Raw genomic sequence first — 19,286 nt, 5'->3', positions numbered from 1 at the left:
TCCCCGTATTCCCCGTGGAGCGAGAGTGGCACCTGGTGGTCACATCGCCCTCGCACTAGCCAGAAGGAATTTTTTTATTACTATTTTTTTTTGAATGCTTGGTAGAATGAAAAAGATGGAGGAGCACTTGGTATAAAGCAGTCCTGATTAACTAGATCAGTGACAACCGCTGGTTGCAATTAGTCCTGTAACTCATTATTTTCCAACGCCCCTTGTCATTCAAATAGTGCCAATTGACAACTGTTGTTGCAACACACCCACTGCACGGGCCTCCCTACCCACTCATTATGCTCCTGTGAGTGGAAAGGAAGGAATGAGGACCTGTCCTAGCTTGCCGAAAACATGTTGGTTTTTTTTTTCCTAGCTTCTCAAAAAATATTCAGGGCTTTCTATGCAGGCAGAAATAAAATAAGTCTGTTTCCAATCAGCTACCAAATGCACATCCCTAGAGATGCTCAGGGCCACATGTGCCTTGGAAGAAAATATTGTTATTCTCCTTCTGTCTGTCATTGAGACATTCTGTGCCTCGGCAGGACATGACTTCTCTATGTCCCTGCACTCTGCAAACCCTGTGAATAATAGATGTGCTCCGAGGCAGAACTTCTGCCGGGGCTGCTCCTGATATTGTTAACTTGTCTGACAAGCTGAATTTTTGGTTCAGAAGGGCTCTGAGAGATGAACAGAAAAACAAGCCCATACAAAGCACTGAACCTAAGACAACCTGTTTCCACTGAATTCAGGTCTTGTGGCTGAGTGATTTTTGTATGACTGAAGGGTGAGTGCTTCATTAGAGATCAGATTATGATGGATTGTATGTCCCTTCACTTCTGACAAACAAACTCCTATTGCAAGTTTTTATGTAGCTGGGCCCCTCTCTCTCTCCTGGGCAGTGTCTTTGCTGTCTAAGAGCAGCTTACTCAAACTGCTGCCTTTCCCTGTTTGAGACTTATTTTTTTCCCCAGCTGCACCTTTCCTAAAACTCACAGGAACACATGGTCTCAGAGATCAGTACCTCTCTGCTTGGAAGGAGTTTCCCAATGTGTTCAGCAGTCACCAGGACAGGCAGTGAAGGATGCACACACTGGTGCGGGCACACGGTGCGATAGCATGAGCTGCACTTCCTTAGGAAAACAGACTACAAGGTCTGGGACTGCATGAAACAAAATCCATCCCTCCGTAGCGGTTGTTCTGCAAAGAAATCATAACAGCAAAGATGAGGCAACCATACAGCAACTGCCACAATGTGGAAGCCACTGGGGCTGGCTTTGCTACGGGCCAGGGTCGCCTTCCCAAGCACCATAACTGCACTCAGAGAGGGATGTCCACCTGTCTGGCACTGCTCCAGCACAGGCAGCTACTGGAGAAAGCTGACTTTATGTGAACACTGCTATCAATTTTAATGAAGAGTGGGATCTGCAGGTACAGCCTGAGGATGGCTTCTTTGGCTTTTTAACCCAAGACACCCTCAAGGTAACAAAAATGTTGTAATACATGATGTATCTCAGATGTATCCTGGAAGGTCCATCTGATGAAGAAAGCAACAAAGTGCCAGCACCCTTCCCACCAGCAAGTTCTCCTGTTCTAACCCAATGGTTGAATCCCTGATGCAAGGGCAGAGGCTGTGGAAGAAAGAGAAAAATTAGGGGAGAGGGAGAGAGGTGGTAGGAAAAGTGCTCAATCACTGGGAACAAGTGCTAAGAATACTGTCATTAAAAGGCAACAGTGTAGAAGTGCAAGATGAAAAGAAAAACAGCTTTGAGGGACAAAGGATTTACTCTTTCTTGTTTCTCCTTGAGATGTGCCCGTAGATGGCAGAGGAGCATTAATATTCTTGTCCCATCTTCTGCAGAAATACAGAGCTTGCTCCCAGCCTGCTCTCTCCCCCTCCTTGTTTTCCGTCATATCATCATCATCACAAAATCATAGAATGGTTTAGGTTGGAAGGGACCTAAAAGATCCTCTAGTTCCAATCCCCTGCCATGAGCAGGGACACGTTCCTCTACACCAGATTGCTTCAAACACCATCCAACCTGGCATCAAACAATCCCAGGGATGGGGCATCCACAACTTCTCTGAGCAACCTGTTCCAGTGCTTCATCACCCTAACAGTAAAGAATTTCTTACTAATTTCTAATCTAACCCTAACCCAAATCCCCCTTGTCCTGTCACTACATGCCCTTGTATAAAGTTTTTCTCCATCTTTCTTGTCAACTCTCTTCAGGTACTGGAAGACCACAATTAGGCCACCCCAGAGTATTCTCTTCTCCAGGATGAACAATCCCAATTCTTTTAGCATTTTCTCATATAAGAGGTGCTCTGTTCCTGTCATCAGCTTAGTGGTCCTTCTCTGGACTTGCTCCAACAAGTGAGGAAGGGAGAAAAACACTGCCAACCCCCCAAACACAGCCAAGTTCTGTGCAGGTCTTGTCGCTGGTTCAAAGATCTGCTTACACAGAGGAGCACAGCAATGGCAAGCCACAGCATGAGCTCAGACTGCTGTTGTCACACCAATGCAATGCTCAGGATCAACCTCTTTTTCTGACACACAGGGATTTTTCTGGTTTAGCTTATGTCATGATAAAATGAGTTTAAAACAAGTGAAAAAACAGTGCTGCCTTTATTCCACAACAAAAGCATCCACACAGGCCACCAGCCCAGTGGAGGACTGAATCAGATTTACCAGTAATTGTTACATTTCTGCCCAGAATCACTCGGTGGGGATCTGTACCGTGTTTTGTGAGGTCTGTGCAGAACTAGGAGGAACAGTACAACCAGGGCCTGTTTTGACATCCATGTCACATGCTCTTGCAACTGTTCTAGCACTGCTCTTACAAACAGGGAAATACTACTGCCTTTCTCCATCCCAATATCTCGCAGGCCATAGCTGCCCTCAGAGTTCAAGAAGTTCAGTGGTGTTGCTCCTGGAAAAGGATGTGGCTATGAGACACGTTCCTGCATCGTGGCTGGAGCATGTGATGCCTTTTGCAGGCTGAAGGTTTGCAGCACAGGAATGGTTACAGACATGGCAGTACAAAAGGAGAAGTATCAACTTTGTGTGAAATACACTGCAGGGTTCAAATAAAGCCATAGGGTTAACACAGGACTGGAAAACACCATCTGGAACTGACTTTATTTGATAATTTTTCTGTTTTGAAAGAGAATAAAAGGAGAAATAAGCAAGAATGCCCTCAGCCCGCATAAGATAAAAGGATGGGAAGAAAGCAAATGAACACTAACCTGTAAATAATACTAAGTATTAAAGATAATTTTAAAAAACACAAACCAGCAGCACATTGTAAAGATGACACTAAATAGCAAAGCTGCCTAAGGACAGCAGGATACAGGCCTTTCATCTACTGGTCTGCATTTGATAGTCATAACTTTCATGGGAAAAAAGGCTCGAGTACTTGACAGACTTGAGAGAAAACCTGTTTGGTATTTGGTGAGACACAAGTCCCTGCCAGAGGCAGATGGCAATGTGAACTGCTCCTCTGGAAGGAGCCATCACTTCTGTCGTGAGAGAAGATAATGCACCCTGAGACAACAGGACACAGAAAACATCACACTGACAAATCCTCTTGACACAGCAAACGAAGGGATTTCAGTATCAAGGGAAACTATTTTGAGTAAATCTCCTGTAACCATTTGTGTCGTATTAGTAGAGAACTGCTATCACTCAGAAGAGCTTTACAATGAGGGAGGTTAAACACTAGGTCCTAGGAGAAGACGACAGATTTGGAATGTACTTCCACAAAGATGATCGGGGTCAACCTCTTTTTCTGACACACAGGGATTTTTCTTCTTGTTCCCACTATTAAGTTGTTCCCACTGTACATTCATATACAAGATAAAAACACTGGGTGCCAGGTACAGTCTCTGCAGTACAATGCAGCATTCTCCCTTTGAAACAAGACTTATTTGGCAAGATTTATTAACCAGTTGCTGAAGTCACACATGCAAGTACCTGTAGACCTCAGACGGCACCAACCACATGGTGAAATCTCAGAACCACACCGAGTGTGCAGCAGCCAGGGAGAGCTTGGGGCTGCCTCTGGATGGGTCCAAAACTCACACTGGCATTGGGCAGAACCAGAACAAAAAGGCAGGTGGATACATGCACAGACCCAGCCATTTTAACAGTTCCTCTTCTAAATGACTGCACTATTTTTGGAAACGTGCGAAAACAGAATTGCAAAATGAATGACGGATATTCCTCCTGGTTGTCAGTGGGGCCAAGCCACAAAACCCATGGTTTAGTGGCTATTCTGTCAAGCAGGGCAGGGAAAGAAGCTGGGTTTCTGCAGGATAGCATGGTCCCTGTATTGTAGGGAAGGAACAAGCACAACAACATCATGACACCTTGTAAAATCATTTGCATTCATTTGCATGAACATGAAATCTCTGCAGACCCCCAGACCTCGCACACTGTATTAAGAAGCTTCCACCAGCTGTAACCATCTTGCAGCAAAAAGGTATCATTTCGATGAAATACTAATTGCAGAGCACATCCTACTAGGGCTCCTGAGGGAGGAGTGAAAAGCTGCGGGGAGGACACAGTTCATTTACATCGGTTGTCCTTATTATTCCTCCGCGTTCTCTTTTCTGTCTTCAGTATCAATTATGGCTCATGCTATGACAACCATGGGGTGTAAAAGGAGTGATGGGGAGGCATGTTGAGTGGCTGGCAGACGTTTATGCAGGTTTAACTTACCCCACTGCATCTCATTTTCCCCCTAATTCCTTATTTCTTCCTAATTTTCTTTTTCTCCCCCCTAAATCCTAAGTAGGATATGCTCAGGAATATATTGCATCTAGGCAAAAAAACAGATGGAAAAAATTTCTGCTTTCTTTGCCTAAATAACCCTGTTGATCTCCTCCACAGACAATGCAGAAATAGCTGTGGATATCCAGAGCTTTCGCCCATGTTTGGGAAGGTCCCGAACAGGAGGCATACTCCTGACTGCTTACTCTGCGCAGGTTTTGTAGCGACATGCAAGGGGAAACAATGCTTCCAAATTGTTTGGGGCTTCAAACAGGTTAACACAGGTCTCATGCCAGCTGCTCTGGAGATCACCTAGAACTGATTTAACCCACCCCCCCACCCCTGCCCCCCCCAGGATTTCATTTACCACACTCCTCTCTTGGAGAGTTAATTTTCACCTGAAAAGGTCATGAAACAGCAGAAGTGTGAAATCTGGTAGAACCACCAAAGCCTGGCAAGTTTCTACTCAAATTGCTACAGGAAAGGTCCTTCTCCCTGATTTTCTCTTCTAAACTTGGTTTCCAAGCAAGGTCTGCCCATAGTGCCCAAGTATTTCTCTATGCACATACAGCCATTTGGTCATGATTTGGACATACATCAGCAGAAAGACTTGAAAAGCTTTCACTCCAGAGCAAATTCCCTTCCCTCTCGTGCTGCCTTGCCATCAGACTGGCCAGCTGGGGAAGAAATGAACTTCCAAAGTGCAAACTGATTGAATCAATTTCAGAAAAATAATCACCGTAGATCTAAGGTTTACCTAGGTAGTTCAAATAGCATCTGAGTTAGCATCAGGCTACATCTAGACACCATGCATACCAAAACCATGCTCCTGGAAATATGGGCTCATGTTCCTTGGTAAGAGAATAGGCTTGGTATTCGGTACAGACTGCAGAAAATGGAAACCTCAAAAGATTTTAATCTGAAAAGGCCTTTTTGAAGGATGAAATACTTAGAATTGCAAGGGGCAGTGTTTTAAACTGATTCTCTTTCCATAAATTTGACTGTAATTTTGCTAGCTGCCTTTGCTAACAAAGGTTTTCAGGTGTACAAACCCAGCCATGAGATCAGGGGCTCCGTCTCCTCATTTGTTAATCACCTGTCTTAGCTCATAACATTGAAGTCTTGATTTGAACAGCATGGAAAAGAACAAAAGCTTTAGGAGAAAACTTTCACCTTGTTCAAAATCTACATGCTTTTTGAATGAAAAATCATCACAATTGTTGTTGAAACTCTGAGTTTTGAGAAAAAGAATGGCTTTTTTTGAGCAGAATGTCAAAGGTTTCAGTAATTTAAAAACTGTTACAAAAGGTTGGTTGGGGGTTTTTTAGAGAGTCATTTTGAGATTAAAGAATAACAATTGTTGCATGCTTCATTGCAATTCCTATATAAGTTTTTTCTGTTTAGAAAGAAATGTCTACCTCAGCTGACAGGGGACAGCTCATATAAAGCCCAAACGTGGAGTGCAGCACACACCAAGGCTGGAAAACCTGCTCACCAGCAGGCTTAGTCCCTGGGGCTTAACAGGCCCCTCTGGAAGCCTCCCCTGTGGGATCCCTGCTGTCTCACAGCCATCCTCTTGACTCTTTTCTTGAGACCAGCATAAATTTAGTCATCTTTGAAACCTCTTGTTATCTGGTTGAAGTTAGGCAACAGTCCAGAAGCTGAGAGAAGGAAGATGAGAGAGGGAAACTTTTCATGGAGTTTGCGTGTCCTTAGGGAAAAGGGACTAAAAGCATATACCAGAAGCAGATTTTCAAAACATGGATTCAGCTACTGGTTGTCGTAAGGAGTGAGAGTGAGGAAGTTTTGCTCTATAATCCTATGACCTGTGTAATCCCTCTCACTTTACAATACCTCGTTCCTACATAAGAAAAATAATCCCTAAAAATAGAAAGCTACTAGTCAGGAAGGATCAGAATCACTTTTATCACTTTATGTGCTTTAAGATGAATCTGTCTTTCCCAACGCCTGTGTTGGGAAAACTAAAGCAGGGACTCGAATGAAGTGCTGCTCACATTATTAAAGGAAGGAGCTGTTTTCCCTTCAATATTGCAGGATGAGAATGTGCCCAGAGAAGCCGGGCACTGTGCTGCCAGGGATCTTGTGCTAAATCCTACGTCAGCTGCCTCTCCTCAGGAAGACAACTTGCACTGAGGGCTACTTTAACTGCATTAATGAGTGGTATCTCACCATTAATGGTTATGCTATTGTTAATTACATCCTTCCATGGCTGTGTTATACATATGTATGTATTGCTTCAGCAGCCAGCAATAAGGGCTCCTCCTGTCCCATTCCAGCACTGCTTATGTCAGGGAAGGAGAGGAAGTGCCTCCGTGCATGGGTGTGCAGCTCTACCGGCCCACACACCAGCATCTTCTCGCCTTTTACTCTTGCACATTCCCATCTTACTCTGCTCTGAGTGCTTCCAGCTGGGAAAAGTTGTTCTACTTTGCTTCTCATGGAATGTATTTACAAACCATCACTGTTTATCTCAGAGGTGGCCAGGATGCTCATTTCAGTACCAGGAGCTGCAGGCCCTGCTTGCTGACAGCCTGTTCCTCCCCGCAGAGGATGCCCCTCGGGAAGCAGCTGGCATGTTGGAATAGGCAGGTTTTCCAGGCACTAGCGCGTGCTGTGCTACCTGTTCGGGCTTTCTCTGAGCTGTTCTTTGCGAGCTGAGGTGAACATTTCTTTCTAAATAGAAAAATCTTATGTAGGGATTATAATGAAGCATGGAGCAATTGTTACTCTTTTGCATCAAAATGACATTCTTCAAAAAGAAAGCCAACCAGCTTTTCATAATGCTTTTTAAATTATTGGAACTTTTTATGTTCTACACACACCAAAAAAAAAAAAAAAAAAAAAAAAAAAAAAAAAAAAAAAAAAAAAACCTGTTTTTTCTCAACACTCAGGAGTTTCAACAATTGTGATGATTTTTCATTCAAAGTGCATGTAGATGTTGAACAAGGTGAAAGTGTCCTCCTAAAACTTGTGTTCTTTCCCATGCTGTTCAAATCGACACTTAGATGTTATGAGCCAAGCCAGATGAATGGGCAGACAGAGCCCCTGAGCTCATGGCTGGGTTTGTGCGCCTCAGCCCCGCAGCCTTGGCAGCCGCGGGGGCTCCAGGACAGCGCTGCTCCCCGCTCCCGGCGGGATGGAGGTCACTGCCGCGCCGGGAGCCGCGTGACGCGCTCCAGAGGCGCTCCCGCCGCCCCCGCGTCACGGCCCCGCTCCGGCTCCCGCGCGGCGGCGGAAGCAGCGGGGAAGGCGGGGCGGGAGGGCGGCGTTAAAGCGGCGGCGGCGGCGGTGCCGGGCCGGGCCGAGCCGAGCCCATGGAGCCGGGCGGCGAGGGCGGCTGCTGGTTCCTGTACTACGCGTACGGCAGCAACCTGCTGCGGGAGCGGCTGCTGCTGCGCAACCCCTCGGCCGCGCTCTGCGCCCTGGCGCGCCTGCAGGTGCGTGCGGGGGGCGGGGGGCTGGGGAAGCCCGGGAGTCCTCCAGGGAGCCTGAGTGTCCCCGAGGAGCCGCATGTCCCCGCGGCTGCGTGCGGTCCGGTGCCGCAGCCCGTCCGTCCCTCCCGCGGGGGAGGCCCCGGCACGGATCAGGCGATCAAGAGGATGGTGCCGGGTTCTTAGCCATGGTGCCCAGTGACAGGACAAGGAGCGATGGGCGTAAACTAAAGCGGAAGAAGTTTCACCTCAGCATGAGGAAGAACTTCTTTACATTGAGGGTGGCAGAGCGCTGAACAGGCTGCCTAGGGAGGTTGTGGAGTCTCCCTCTCTGGAGACATTCCAAACCCTCCTGGCTGTGTTCCTGTGTAATCTGCTCGAGGTGACCCTGCCTTGGCAGGAGGGGCTGGACAGATGATCTCGGGAGGTCCCTTCCAACCCTCTCTAGCCTGTGATTCTGGCCCAGGGCCCGCTGCTGGGGCTGCCCACAGCAGAAGGAATGTTTGTGGTAGTCCCACTGCTGCGTGGTTATCTGACAGGGCTTAACCTTCCAGGCTGCCAGCCATGACCCATGGCCCTGCACTACAGACTTTGAAACGTAAAGTAGCAGGAAGAAATTCTTTACCGTGAGGGTGGTGAGGCACTGGAACAGGTTGCCCAGAGAAGTTGAGGATGCCCCATCCCTGGCAATGTTCAAGACCAGGTTGGATGGGGCCCTGAGCAACCTGGTCTAGTGAGAGGTGTCCCTGCCCACAGGGGCTAGAACTAGGTGATCTTTAAGGTTCCTTCCAAACCAAACCATTCTATGATTCTAGGTGCTCAGCTGGGTTTATCAGGCAGGCTTCTAGCAGTTTTACAAGGGTGGTGTTCTGTTAAAAAAAAAAATCAAAATCCCTCCTTCCTTTTGGCCATGCTGGGTGCAGGTGAGGAGCTCTCCCTGCACTGTGTGAGGGGCAGATGGGAGCTTTCACCCAGCACTGCACATCTGCAGCTGACACTTCGTACACCCTGTAGGGCAGTTCCTTCCCTGGGTTATTAAGTAGCATTCTATCAGCTTGGCTTTAGTGTAGGCGTGGAAACACAAGCTTGTGGTCATTAAAGCTGTTGATGTACAGATCTGTGCAACTGGAAGGATGCTTGGAGGAGCAGAGCATCAATTGATACCACTTAAAGAGGACTTGAAGGTTCTCTTGGGGTAACTGGCAGGAAATTATCTATGTTAGAGTGCATGAAGAAGTTCCAAAAACTTGTCATTAATAAACTCCCCATAGTTGGATACTTGGTGTCTCTTGGGACTATCAGCCTGGCAGCTGAAACATGGTCCTGTAAATCATGAGGCACTTACAGCTACCCCTCCACTGAATATGCTGAGAGCCCAGCACCTTGCAGGATCAGACCTTGGAGGCAGGGAGAAGGGCAGTAGTAGTGTGTGCTTACCTCTGAATAAAAGCAAACTTCTTCAGCTCTCCCAGCTCTCAGGTCGATTTCCAGGTTACCCAGTCAGCACCTCTTGTCCCACTGCAGGTTGGCTGTTCAGGAGCAGGCAGTCAAGCCCTGGCTTCTCTAGCTGGCCTTTGATCGATTGCTATGTTCCCTGCCGACACCGGGTGGCTTCACTCCCTTGATTCCAGCTGGAAAATCACTGATGCTAGGGAGTGAGGGACTGCAGGAAGACTGGAGCTGATTCCTATTAATTGCTCTTAGATAGTGCCACTTGGACTTAAAAAAAGGAGAAATGGCCTGTAACTGGAGTGCTTTGGATCCTAAAGTAAAAACTTTAGTTAAACTTCAGCTAAACTTCCCTCTAGTTTTACTTTTTAAAGCTTTGTTAATCTTCAGCCAAAAGCTGTTAAGAAATGAGATGTGTAACATGCACAGAAAGGATATTACACTGGTACTTAGAAGAAGGACTAAAGACCAATATCTTGCGCCAAGAATGTATCTACTGTGTTTTTTCCCATCTTCCCAGCAGTGCCTGATGCAGTTGAACACATGGTGTAACTTAGAGTTTCCTGCTTCCAGAACCAGAGCTAACTCTGCTGTTTCTGTGCAATCTCTGTTGCCCTTTTTGGGTGGTGCCTGATGATTTTGTACAGCTCCTTGCAGCTATTCAGTGCAGGTCAGGTCTAAGAAAATATAACTGGAGGAATAAAGTAAAAATCAGTGGGTCTTTTCCCTTTCTTGTTCCTTTTATTTTTTTTTTTTTTAATGATACTGCAGTGAGAGTACTTGATTCCATCCAGGTATTTCCTTGGAGCTGCCCTGCAATCACTTGTCCTCATCAGTAACTTCAGTCTGTGACTTGACTGGACTTTTGTGCAAATAAATTGGTGCATCTAAGTAAACCTTTTTGTAGTGAAATTAGTTAAATAGGGGACATTTTATGGGCCAGGAAGGTGACTCTGTTGATGGAGTAAACTGTGGCTTTGCCAGGCTGCTGTCACTCAACGCACACACACAGAAATTGATTGGTGTTGTGATAAGTGCTGCTTTTCTGTGTGTAAGCCTCCAACTGCTTTATTTTTTTGCAACCTTTTTCCTATATCTATTAGGATATGTTAGAAGAGAGTGATATGTCTCAGAGGGAATATTAATGTGTACATGTGTATATTTCAAATCAAACTTACAGCTTCAAGAGGGTGGTCGTAAGAAATTCGCAAAGCTGTGGGGCTGCATAGGTTTGGGTTTTATTTTTGTTGTTGTTAAGCAGGTAGTCTTTCTTAAATCTTGGTGCTTTGGATTGGGGAGGGTTTTTTTTTTCCCTTCTGTAGTGCTAGGGAAGGACCTACAAACTGGTTAATAAGTAGGAGGGGATACTGAGTGTATTGAATCAGGTGAGAAATTACATTGATAGCATTCAATAACTCATTATTGTTTTTTTCATATATACTAATATTTGATATTGCTTGTAAGAAAAAGTGATACATTATTCAGGTTTTTGCAAGTAGAAACATTCTTTTAGAAATAAACTCACTGAAGGAGACATCTACCTTGACTTAAAAATACCCAAGAATGTTCTAGATGAGTGATGAGATGGCATAAAACATTGTAAAATACAAGGGATGGTATTTTATGATTGGGTGGTCTTACCAGTGCATGAGGATGGGACCCAAAGCTCACCATCTTGTAGACTTCTTTACCCTTACTATTTTCCTGGATACTGCATATAGCATTTAAGTCTTATAACATCACAAAAAGCTGCTAAGGACTTGGCACCAGGTAGGCACATCTTTTGGGGTGAATGAGACCACACCAGTCCAGTTTCCTCCTTTGTGGCACACCTTAGCCAAGGGCCCGTCCAGTGGGAAGCACGTCAGCAATCCTGTCACTGCCTACTTGGACAAAAGGCAAGCTGACACTTCTTCAGCAGGGCTGTGCTCACTGCAGAATTGGATATGTGTGCTATTCTTGAGAAGGGAGTGCTCCACTTTCTTCTCACTGCTAGAAATTGTCAGCTGCTTAGGCCAGACTTCTGTGAGGTTTGGGTATCAATCCAGTCTCTACAGGCCAGGATTTTTATCAGTAGTGCTCTCTGCCTGACCTCTATTCCCTTTGTCCCGAGGCTGCTGTTTCTTAAGGGAAGGTGGAAATGGCTGACTTCAGCCCCTCGTGAGATGGGAGGTGGAACAGGTCCTGCCTCTCTACTCTTCCTTCTGTGTCTCCAAGTGGCTACGTGTGCTACTGTCTTTTGGCTGCCCCTTTCATGTCAAGAATAGCCAACAGCCCTTCTCTTAAGTGGAAATTGATTCTCTGCATTGCTTTCATTTGCAGGATTTTAAGCTCGAGTTTGGCCATCATCAAGGCAGGACAAGTTCTGTCTGGCATGGAGGTACAGCTACCATTGCTCAGAGCCCTGGAGACGAAGTGTGGGGAATAGTGTGGAAAATGAGCACTTGCAATTTAAGTTCGCTGGATAAGTAGGTGACTTAACTTTTCCTGTCTTCTACTACTTTAGAGAGCGATTGAAAAGTAGTTAATTTTTGGTAAAGAGCTGTGTGGAAGCGTTGGTGTTGGAATCAAGAAGATGCTTTTGATTTTAATACGGGAGTTCTATTTCACAGTATGTGTATTGACTTCTGACACTTCTGTGATTAAAATAACCCTGTTTTCAAGCTAAAGCTACTTTTAGGGGTGTTTTAACAATCTGTGGACCTTAATTTGAAGCTGATATACTGGTCAGGCTCCTTTTTTTTTATTTTAACCTGTCTTCCCAATTTCCTGTGTCTTACAAGATTCTAAAATATGTATTTGTTCTATTGCATTTTTCCCTTTACTTTAGGGAGAATTTCCTTTGAGACTGACATCAATTTCTGTCTGTATACATCTGTAGACTCCATTTGTAGCAGAAAAGGAAGGGATGAGGACAAGACTGTAGGAGAGAGATCTTTAATACTGGCAAAGGGACCTTTTGAGGAGGTTATTTGACATGTCTTCTCTTCTAAGGATTTAAATTTTTTGTAAGCTTGAGGAACATCCAGGCAGGGAGCCAGGGTGTTATTTTTTCCCCCTTTGAATGGGAGAGCCTGACTACACCTTTACAATGCATGGTATAGAATGTTCTACCTGTGCCTGGTAATTAAGAGAAGTTCAAGGGACCCTGAGCAAGTTGTTCCCAGGCTGAAGTCTAAAAGACCACCTGGTTAAACAAAGCAAGGAATAGCATGACTTCTTGCAGGGTCTAAGACAGGACCTGGAATGTCATCCCCAAAACTTTGTCTGCTGCCATGTGCTGTTGCAGCTTTTGAGATGTGCCTGCACAGCATGGTTTCTGGTACACAAGGATTGTTTGTTCTGAGCAGTTTCACTGTCAATTCCAGTAGAAATCTGGGCTAGTGAGGACAAGGGAGCAGGGCATAGTAAACGCAGTGAAAGCACTACCTTAACACTGTTCTCCTGCCTCTGGTACTGTTGCAATTTCACTGTGTAAATATGTACTTATAACCCCTGGCCGTGAAACTTGCTTCCAATGTGCTTTCGTTGCCAATGGTGAACCTGAAATACAACAGAAACTGTTGCCCAAATTCTGTTAGTGTGTTATGGGAATGGGCACTCTCAGCACTCTTGTCCTGGCTGGGAGTGTTAGTCTCAAGCAAGAGGGCATCTAGTTGGCATGCTTGTGGTTGGGGACAGCTTCACATGTCCCTGCTTTATGATCTCCTGAGTTCCCCTGCTCTTGCTTACAGGAGCGCTTAAACGTCCTGACCCCCTTCTGCTGACCTTTACTGAAATCTCCTGGTTTACCATGCTTTCCTGAAGCATAAAACTTCCTAAGTATGATGATCCTGTCTGACAGCATCTGCTTTTGATAGTAGCCCAGTGTTTCCCCTCCATGGGGACAGTATTTTGCATTTTGACTCCTAAAAGTGTTTACATAGCATTTACGGTTAATATACTGTAGGATTGCAGATCCCTGGCATAAACTTTAGTGCTTGTTAAGGTGCTGGAAACTTGAGTGCTGTAACATCACCAAAATCTGCAGCATGGACACTAGCACTACAGATTACTTTTTTCCAGCTGTCTTATTGATGCCATGGGTGTGAACTGGAAATGGAGGGAAATTGGATGTGTTCTTGGCTTTTATAATGATAGTCAACAATGCTCTTCTAAGAATTGCTCCCAACCAACTTGCAGGTGTTCATACTGAAGGTCTAGAGATCCTTTGGTTGCATGCAAGCTGATATATTTGTAGGTTCTCAACCAAGTTATTTCCTGAAATTACCATGTATCAAAAAAAAAAAAAAGGCCCACCTCCTTTTTTTTTTTTTACCCCTCCTAATCTGGGTAGAGTTGTCTGTGCTTTCTTATCCAGAAGTGGAGGAGGGAATATGTAATTGATGCTGCATGTAATTAGTTGAAATGCTAATAAAACACTGTAATCTATAGAAAACAAATATGGGAAGAGAAGCTGCTGCTTAGATGGCTGAACTCTTTGGCTTCAAATTCATTTTTGTTGCTGTCTCAGAGTCACTTTTATGGGGTTTTTTGTCCTCTGTACTTCACAAATCTGTAAGTTACAGACTAAATCATGACTTTGCCTCATAGAGTCTAGCAGAGGATGTTACTAAGCAGTTTTCTTGCTCTCACACAACCATATGACTTATTTTGTAGTCTGTTGGCCTTGAATCTGCAGTTAGCTTCCAGTCTGTACTTGCACTTAACCTAGTTATTCACCTAACATGGCCCACATTATATACATTAAATAACTTGAAATGGTAGCAAGTCTTTGAAAAAAGATGAGTTGTCAAATTTATATTGGACAAGCAGAGCTAAAACCATGTTATGACTTGTAGCTAAAGTACATCTAAAGTTAATTTTGTTATAAAGACTCTTGTATTGGTTAAGCTTCTTGTTTACTTCTTATTATTTCCTCAGATTTTTATTGGTGGCTAAATGCCGGTGGTTAAGGACAATAAGTAGCCTTGGTTTTGAGGGTTTTTTTTCTAAGCATGATTTTGCTAATAAAAAGATAAACAAAATTGTTTTATGCCCTGACCTAGCTCATAATTGCTGTGTATGTCTTGTGCAAGTTAAAAGGTGTCTTGGATTATTCACTGGAAAGTGCATTGCACAAGTTGTGCAAGTTTCCCCTTATTAAAATGTAACACAATGGGCAAGATAAAACTTTGCAATTGTTTCTTTATCTGAGTTGCAGTTAATGAACATGTGTCTGGCTCATTAATTCTGATGATCTTGCTTGTGTTTCTCTTTCAGACTACCTGTCTTCCACAGTAATTAGTTTAGGAATATTCTCTAACTTTTCAAGTTAACCATGAGTCATCATTTCTTCCAGAGCTGAAATGACAAAACTGAATGCTGCTGCTTCTCTAGAAATTTATTTTTTAATATGAAACAAGTTTGCACAAAAAGTACTGAAATATGTTTTGCTTTATTTGTTTTTCTGGAAGTATATTAACAGCACAGACCAGTGTCCTGCCTTGAATTCTGTTTTAATAAATCCACATGTTTAATTGCACAGTTGGTTTGAAAGATGCATCAGTTATTTGACATGAAAGGAATACATGTCTTTTACAGGCAAGAGGGAGTTGAGGATGGCATTTATGTCCCAATAGAAGTTAATGTCCACACTCAAGCAGGAAAGGTACTGACCTGTCGAAGCTACCAGATGAAGGACTATGTCCCTGGTCCCCCTTCTCCACAGTATAAAAAGGTAGGTGTTGCATCACTTTAGTTTTGAAAGAATGTACAGAAATTTATGATGCTGTACTTCTCTACTATTTAATAAGCACTTTAATTACAGTGGGTGGAAGGCATGACTACTGTAAAGGTACAGCAGTCCTTGTGCAATGGACTGCTGTAATGATGCTCACAGAACATTGGTAGCTCTTACAGGCCTCCTAAATCAGTTTGAGTTTTTTGGTTTAGTTATGCCTTACATGAAGTCCCTATTTAACTTGTGAATTAGCTACGATTGGCACAGGGATTTCTGGAGGATGTTGTTCACATATATGCAGCAATTCTCTGTTTGAAAAATTAATGTACTCCACTAAAAGGATGTACTTTCTGTGGGGAAAATACAGCACCTGACTTGTAGTTTCAAGGACGTGGATTATCCTTACTGTCTTGGGAAGTACTTGCTGTCACTTAATACAGGAGTCTGCCTGCTGCCTTTTACCAGGCGCATCATCAGTACATCACAGGACTCCAGCAGCATTGCCGAGCACTGCAGGTTTCCCCCTTGATGGCTGATGAGGCAGAAGTGTTTCAACACTGTTCTGCAACACTGACTCTGTAAAGACACATGATGCAGTCACACAGCAGGCCTGACCTGCTTAGCTTGTGAGATCTGGTGCAGGCCCAGGCTGGGGTGGTGTGTCTGAGTGGTGCAGCTGTTAGTGCTGCTACACAGACGTCACTGCAGCTGGCTTTTCCTCCCTGAAGTAAAGAAACCGGGTGTGAGGCTGTGAAATCCCAAGTGTGCCGCCTTCTCCAAACTGAGGAACTCACTCCTATCAATTGACTTCCAGGAGCACAGCTAAGGCCGGCTGCTGTGGGACTGCTGAAGAGAGGGCTTGTTTAGAAAGCAGGCTCTGGTATTCCACAAACCTCCTCCCTGCCAACCCACCTTGTGGCAAGGCAGATCTTTAGGGCTTTTCAGGGAGTTAATATGTAGTCTGCTGCTGTGTGTCAGCTCTCATTGGTATGCTATAAGTGCAGACCTCCACTATTGGCAACTTTATCATTCCCTCCTGGTCCTGTCAGTTGTTAGTTCTTCTCCTCTGCCCTCAGCTTTTTTTTTTTTTTTTGTTAAGTTAACCAGGCAGGAGAGCTAAAAACTTAAAAGGTGACTGCATCAGCACATAGTGATTGAATTACATCCATCTACTGTTATGTACTTTTTGTGGCAAAGTTCATTCTTTCTAGATACCTCATCTTGAAGTGCATGCTATTAAATGCATGAAAGCATATTAAGAATATTCATTTATATATGCAAGCTTGCTGGTGTTTCCTTCCAGCCATGTTGCTACTACTTCTTCTTTTCCTCTCACTGTCACATCTTTTCTTCCACACCAATACTTCCATTTCTTTTGTATATGGAAGGAAATCTGCAGTAACAAACTCAGGAATCTGTGCTTTTTCACTGTTGAGTATCTGTTTCTGTTACTCCTGTACCTTGTCTAGGTACTCATTGTTGTCCTTTGGATTTCAACTGCTTAATTTTAAAAATAACTACTTTTTAAACCTTTAGCCAGCTTAACTGTCACACCTGAGTGAGAAGCATCATATATTATTGAAGTTATCATCCTCTCTGGAAGAAAGAATGGAATGACTGAATAACAGCTTAATTATAGAGTCTTGTGCACTTTAGTAACACATCAGAATCATAAGGGTAGTTAAAAGCCTTTTCAGAGTAATTTTATTCATGCTGTTCTGGTCTTCAGTGGTCTCCCAGAAGCCTGTGGCTATCCTTAGGTACAAATAGCGCTGTTTGAGATTAATTCTCTGTTAACTTAAATGGTTCTTCCTACTGAAGTGATTATTTGGAGGAGTCTGTCCTTTCTATTACTGAAGGCCTTTTTTCCCCCCCTTTTAATTATAGGTCATCTGCATGGGTGCAAAACAGAATGGCTTGCCAACTGGTTATCAGGAGAAATTAGAAGCTATTGAAACTAATAACTATGCAGGACCGGTGCCAATCATGGAAGAGATTGAAGCTTCTATTAAAGGAGAGAAAATAAATTCTGCATAGAATACCTCTGCATTTTCTTGGCCATTCACCTTGATTTAGATACCTCTTCTCACTGCTGGTCAGCAGTTTCTTTATCAAGAAAAAATGAGTTTGCTGTGCATCTACAGTAAACCATTAGACATAATTTGCAGTCTGAAGACACAGTGACATTGGTAACTTCTCTTTGTATGTATAGCTTGAGTACATGCTGAAGTTTTTTCAGATTTAGAAATTATCTTTCTGTAACTTGTCATGCAGTGCTGCATGCAAATTTGTGCTTCATGTCCAGTTTACTGACCCTTTTAAAAGAAAAAGGCCGTCTTCATGAGTTTTGGTGCCTGTTGCTTTCTGAGGAATAAGGGCTGCAGGATCAGGCCCTCTGTTTTTAAAAGTTGTATACACGACTAGATTTTTTTAGATGCAAAGTAAACTCAAAACTCTAAGGGTAAACCTTTTTCTCTGCTACTTCTCGTAATGGTTTAAACCCCAACCTATCTGATGCTGTGGAGTTCCTGTTTATACAGTTAACAAAGAAAGAAATGTAGTATTTTTTTAACTCCTTCCATGTTTCTAAGTGTAAGTCCAAAAGGCAGCCTAGAAGACAACATTCAGCAAAGCATCTCATTCAAACTATCATAGCTTCCTCCTTTCAATGTCTAGTGATTGTCATAGGTGAACTAGTTAGTTATAACAAAGAGATTTTTAAAGAATTCGTTTTAGTTTGATATTTCAAAGAGGTTTTTAATTACCTTTTTGACTGGCTTGTTTGCCTGTCTAGGCCTTGGTCTCATATTCAGTGAAATCAGGAAGTTTCCTTTGAATCCTAGCACATTTATTCTGTGGCTTCGTTTGTCTGGCAAACCCCAAATGAACGAACTTGGCCTCTTGTATTTTTTGGGGGTTTTTTCTCCCCACAGCTTTGACAATCCAATGCAAAACTGGAAGCTTTTGTAACATACAGAGTATTTATTTTCGTGGTATTTTGCAACCCCTGCAGTTAGTCTATGGGGGATGAGGAAAGTTTGACAACCTGGGAGATGTCAAATCACTGAGATTTGGCTTATCTTCTCTACAGTGTATTTTTTTTCTCTTGATGTACAGAGGGGTGTGAGATAGAATTGATGTCACTGTGTGACTGCTTAGATAAATGATAAAATAACAGACTGACCATGTCTCCTCTCTATAAAATGTTTTCTATAAACTTCTGCCAGGTATGTGTAGGTGCTGTCCTGCTGTAATATGCCTGTTTTCAGAGCTGGGTACGGTGACTGCTGTGAAACATTGTACTTCCTGTATTAGAACTGTCTAGTTTGAGTAAATAAAACTCTTGATTACCAAACTGCTATGCCTGTTCAATGTGCACTCTTCAAGAATATCACAGAATCGCAGATTGTTTAAGGTTGGAAGGGACCGCTGGAGATCATCCAGTCCAACACCCTGCTAAGGCAGGGTCACCTCAAGCAGGTGACACAGGAACACGTCCAGGTGGGTTTGGAATGTCTCTGGAGAGGGAGACTCCACGACCTCCCTGGGCAGACTGTGTTGCTTATGTAAGTGAAAACTGGTGATGTGGGAATGCAGCTGAAGCCTCTATGGGCTGTTTGTGCTTCTTAATAGATGTAATGTCAATAGGAGCGCAAAACTATGCATGAACACACTCCTTTGCATCAGCACCGCTTCTTCTGCCTTACCCTTACCTTGCACCTTCGGGCTTTTCAGCTTTTAAATGGGTAAAGAAAACAGAAATAATACCCTGGAAGTGTCCTTGCGGGGGGCGGAGATTGACTGAGGGAAATGGTCGCTGCCGAGGGACCCCTGGCATCTCTCCGGGGAGGAGGCCGGGTGGGTGCGGAGGGGAATGCGGAGTTGGTGAACGGGAAGCCTT

General features: G+C 43.9%; 1 protein-coding gene across 1 annotated transcript; it reads left to right on the top strand.

Moving 5' to 3' along the window:
* Positions 1-8,027: 8,027 nt before the first annotated feature.
* On the top strand, positions 8,028-18,740 carry GGCT (gamma-glutamylcyclotransferase). Its single transcript, XM_032107083.1, has 4 exons — positions 8,028-8,220; positions 11,986-12,131; positions 15,247-15,382; positions 17,273-18,740. The coding sequence occupies exons 1-4, from the start codon at positions 8,098-8,100 to the stop codon at positions 17,420-17,422; spliced, it is 555 nt and encodes a 184-aa protein (XP_031962974.1). The 5' UTR covers positions 8,028-8,097; the 3' UTR covers positions 17,423-18,740.
* Positions 18,741-19,286: the final 546 nt, after the last annotated feature.

The sequence above is a fragment of the Corvus moneduloides genome, chromosome 1 (genome assembly GCF_009650955.1).
Source record: "Corvus moneduloides isolate bCorMon1 chromosome 1, bCorMon1.pri, whole genome shotgun sequence".
NCBI lineage: Eukaryota > Metazoa > Chordata > Aves > Passeriformes > Corvidae > Corvus > Corvus moneduloides.
This window is presented reverse-complemented; position numbering and strand designations above follow the sequence as displayed.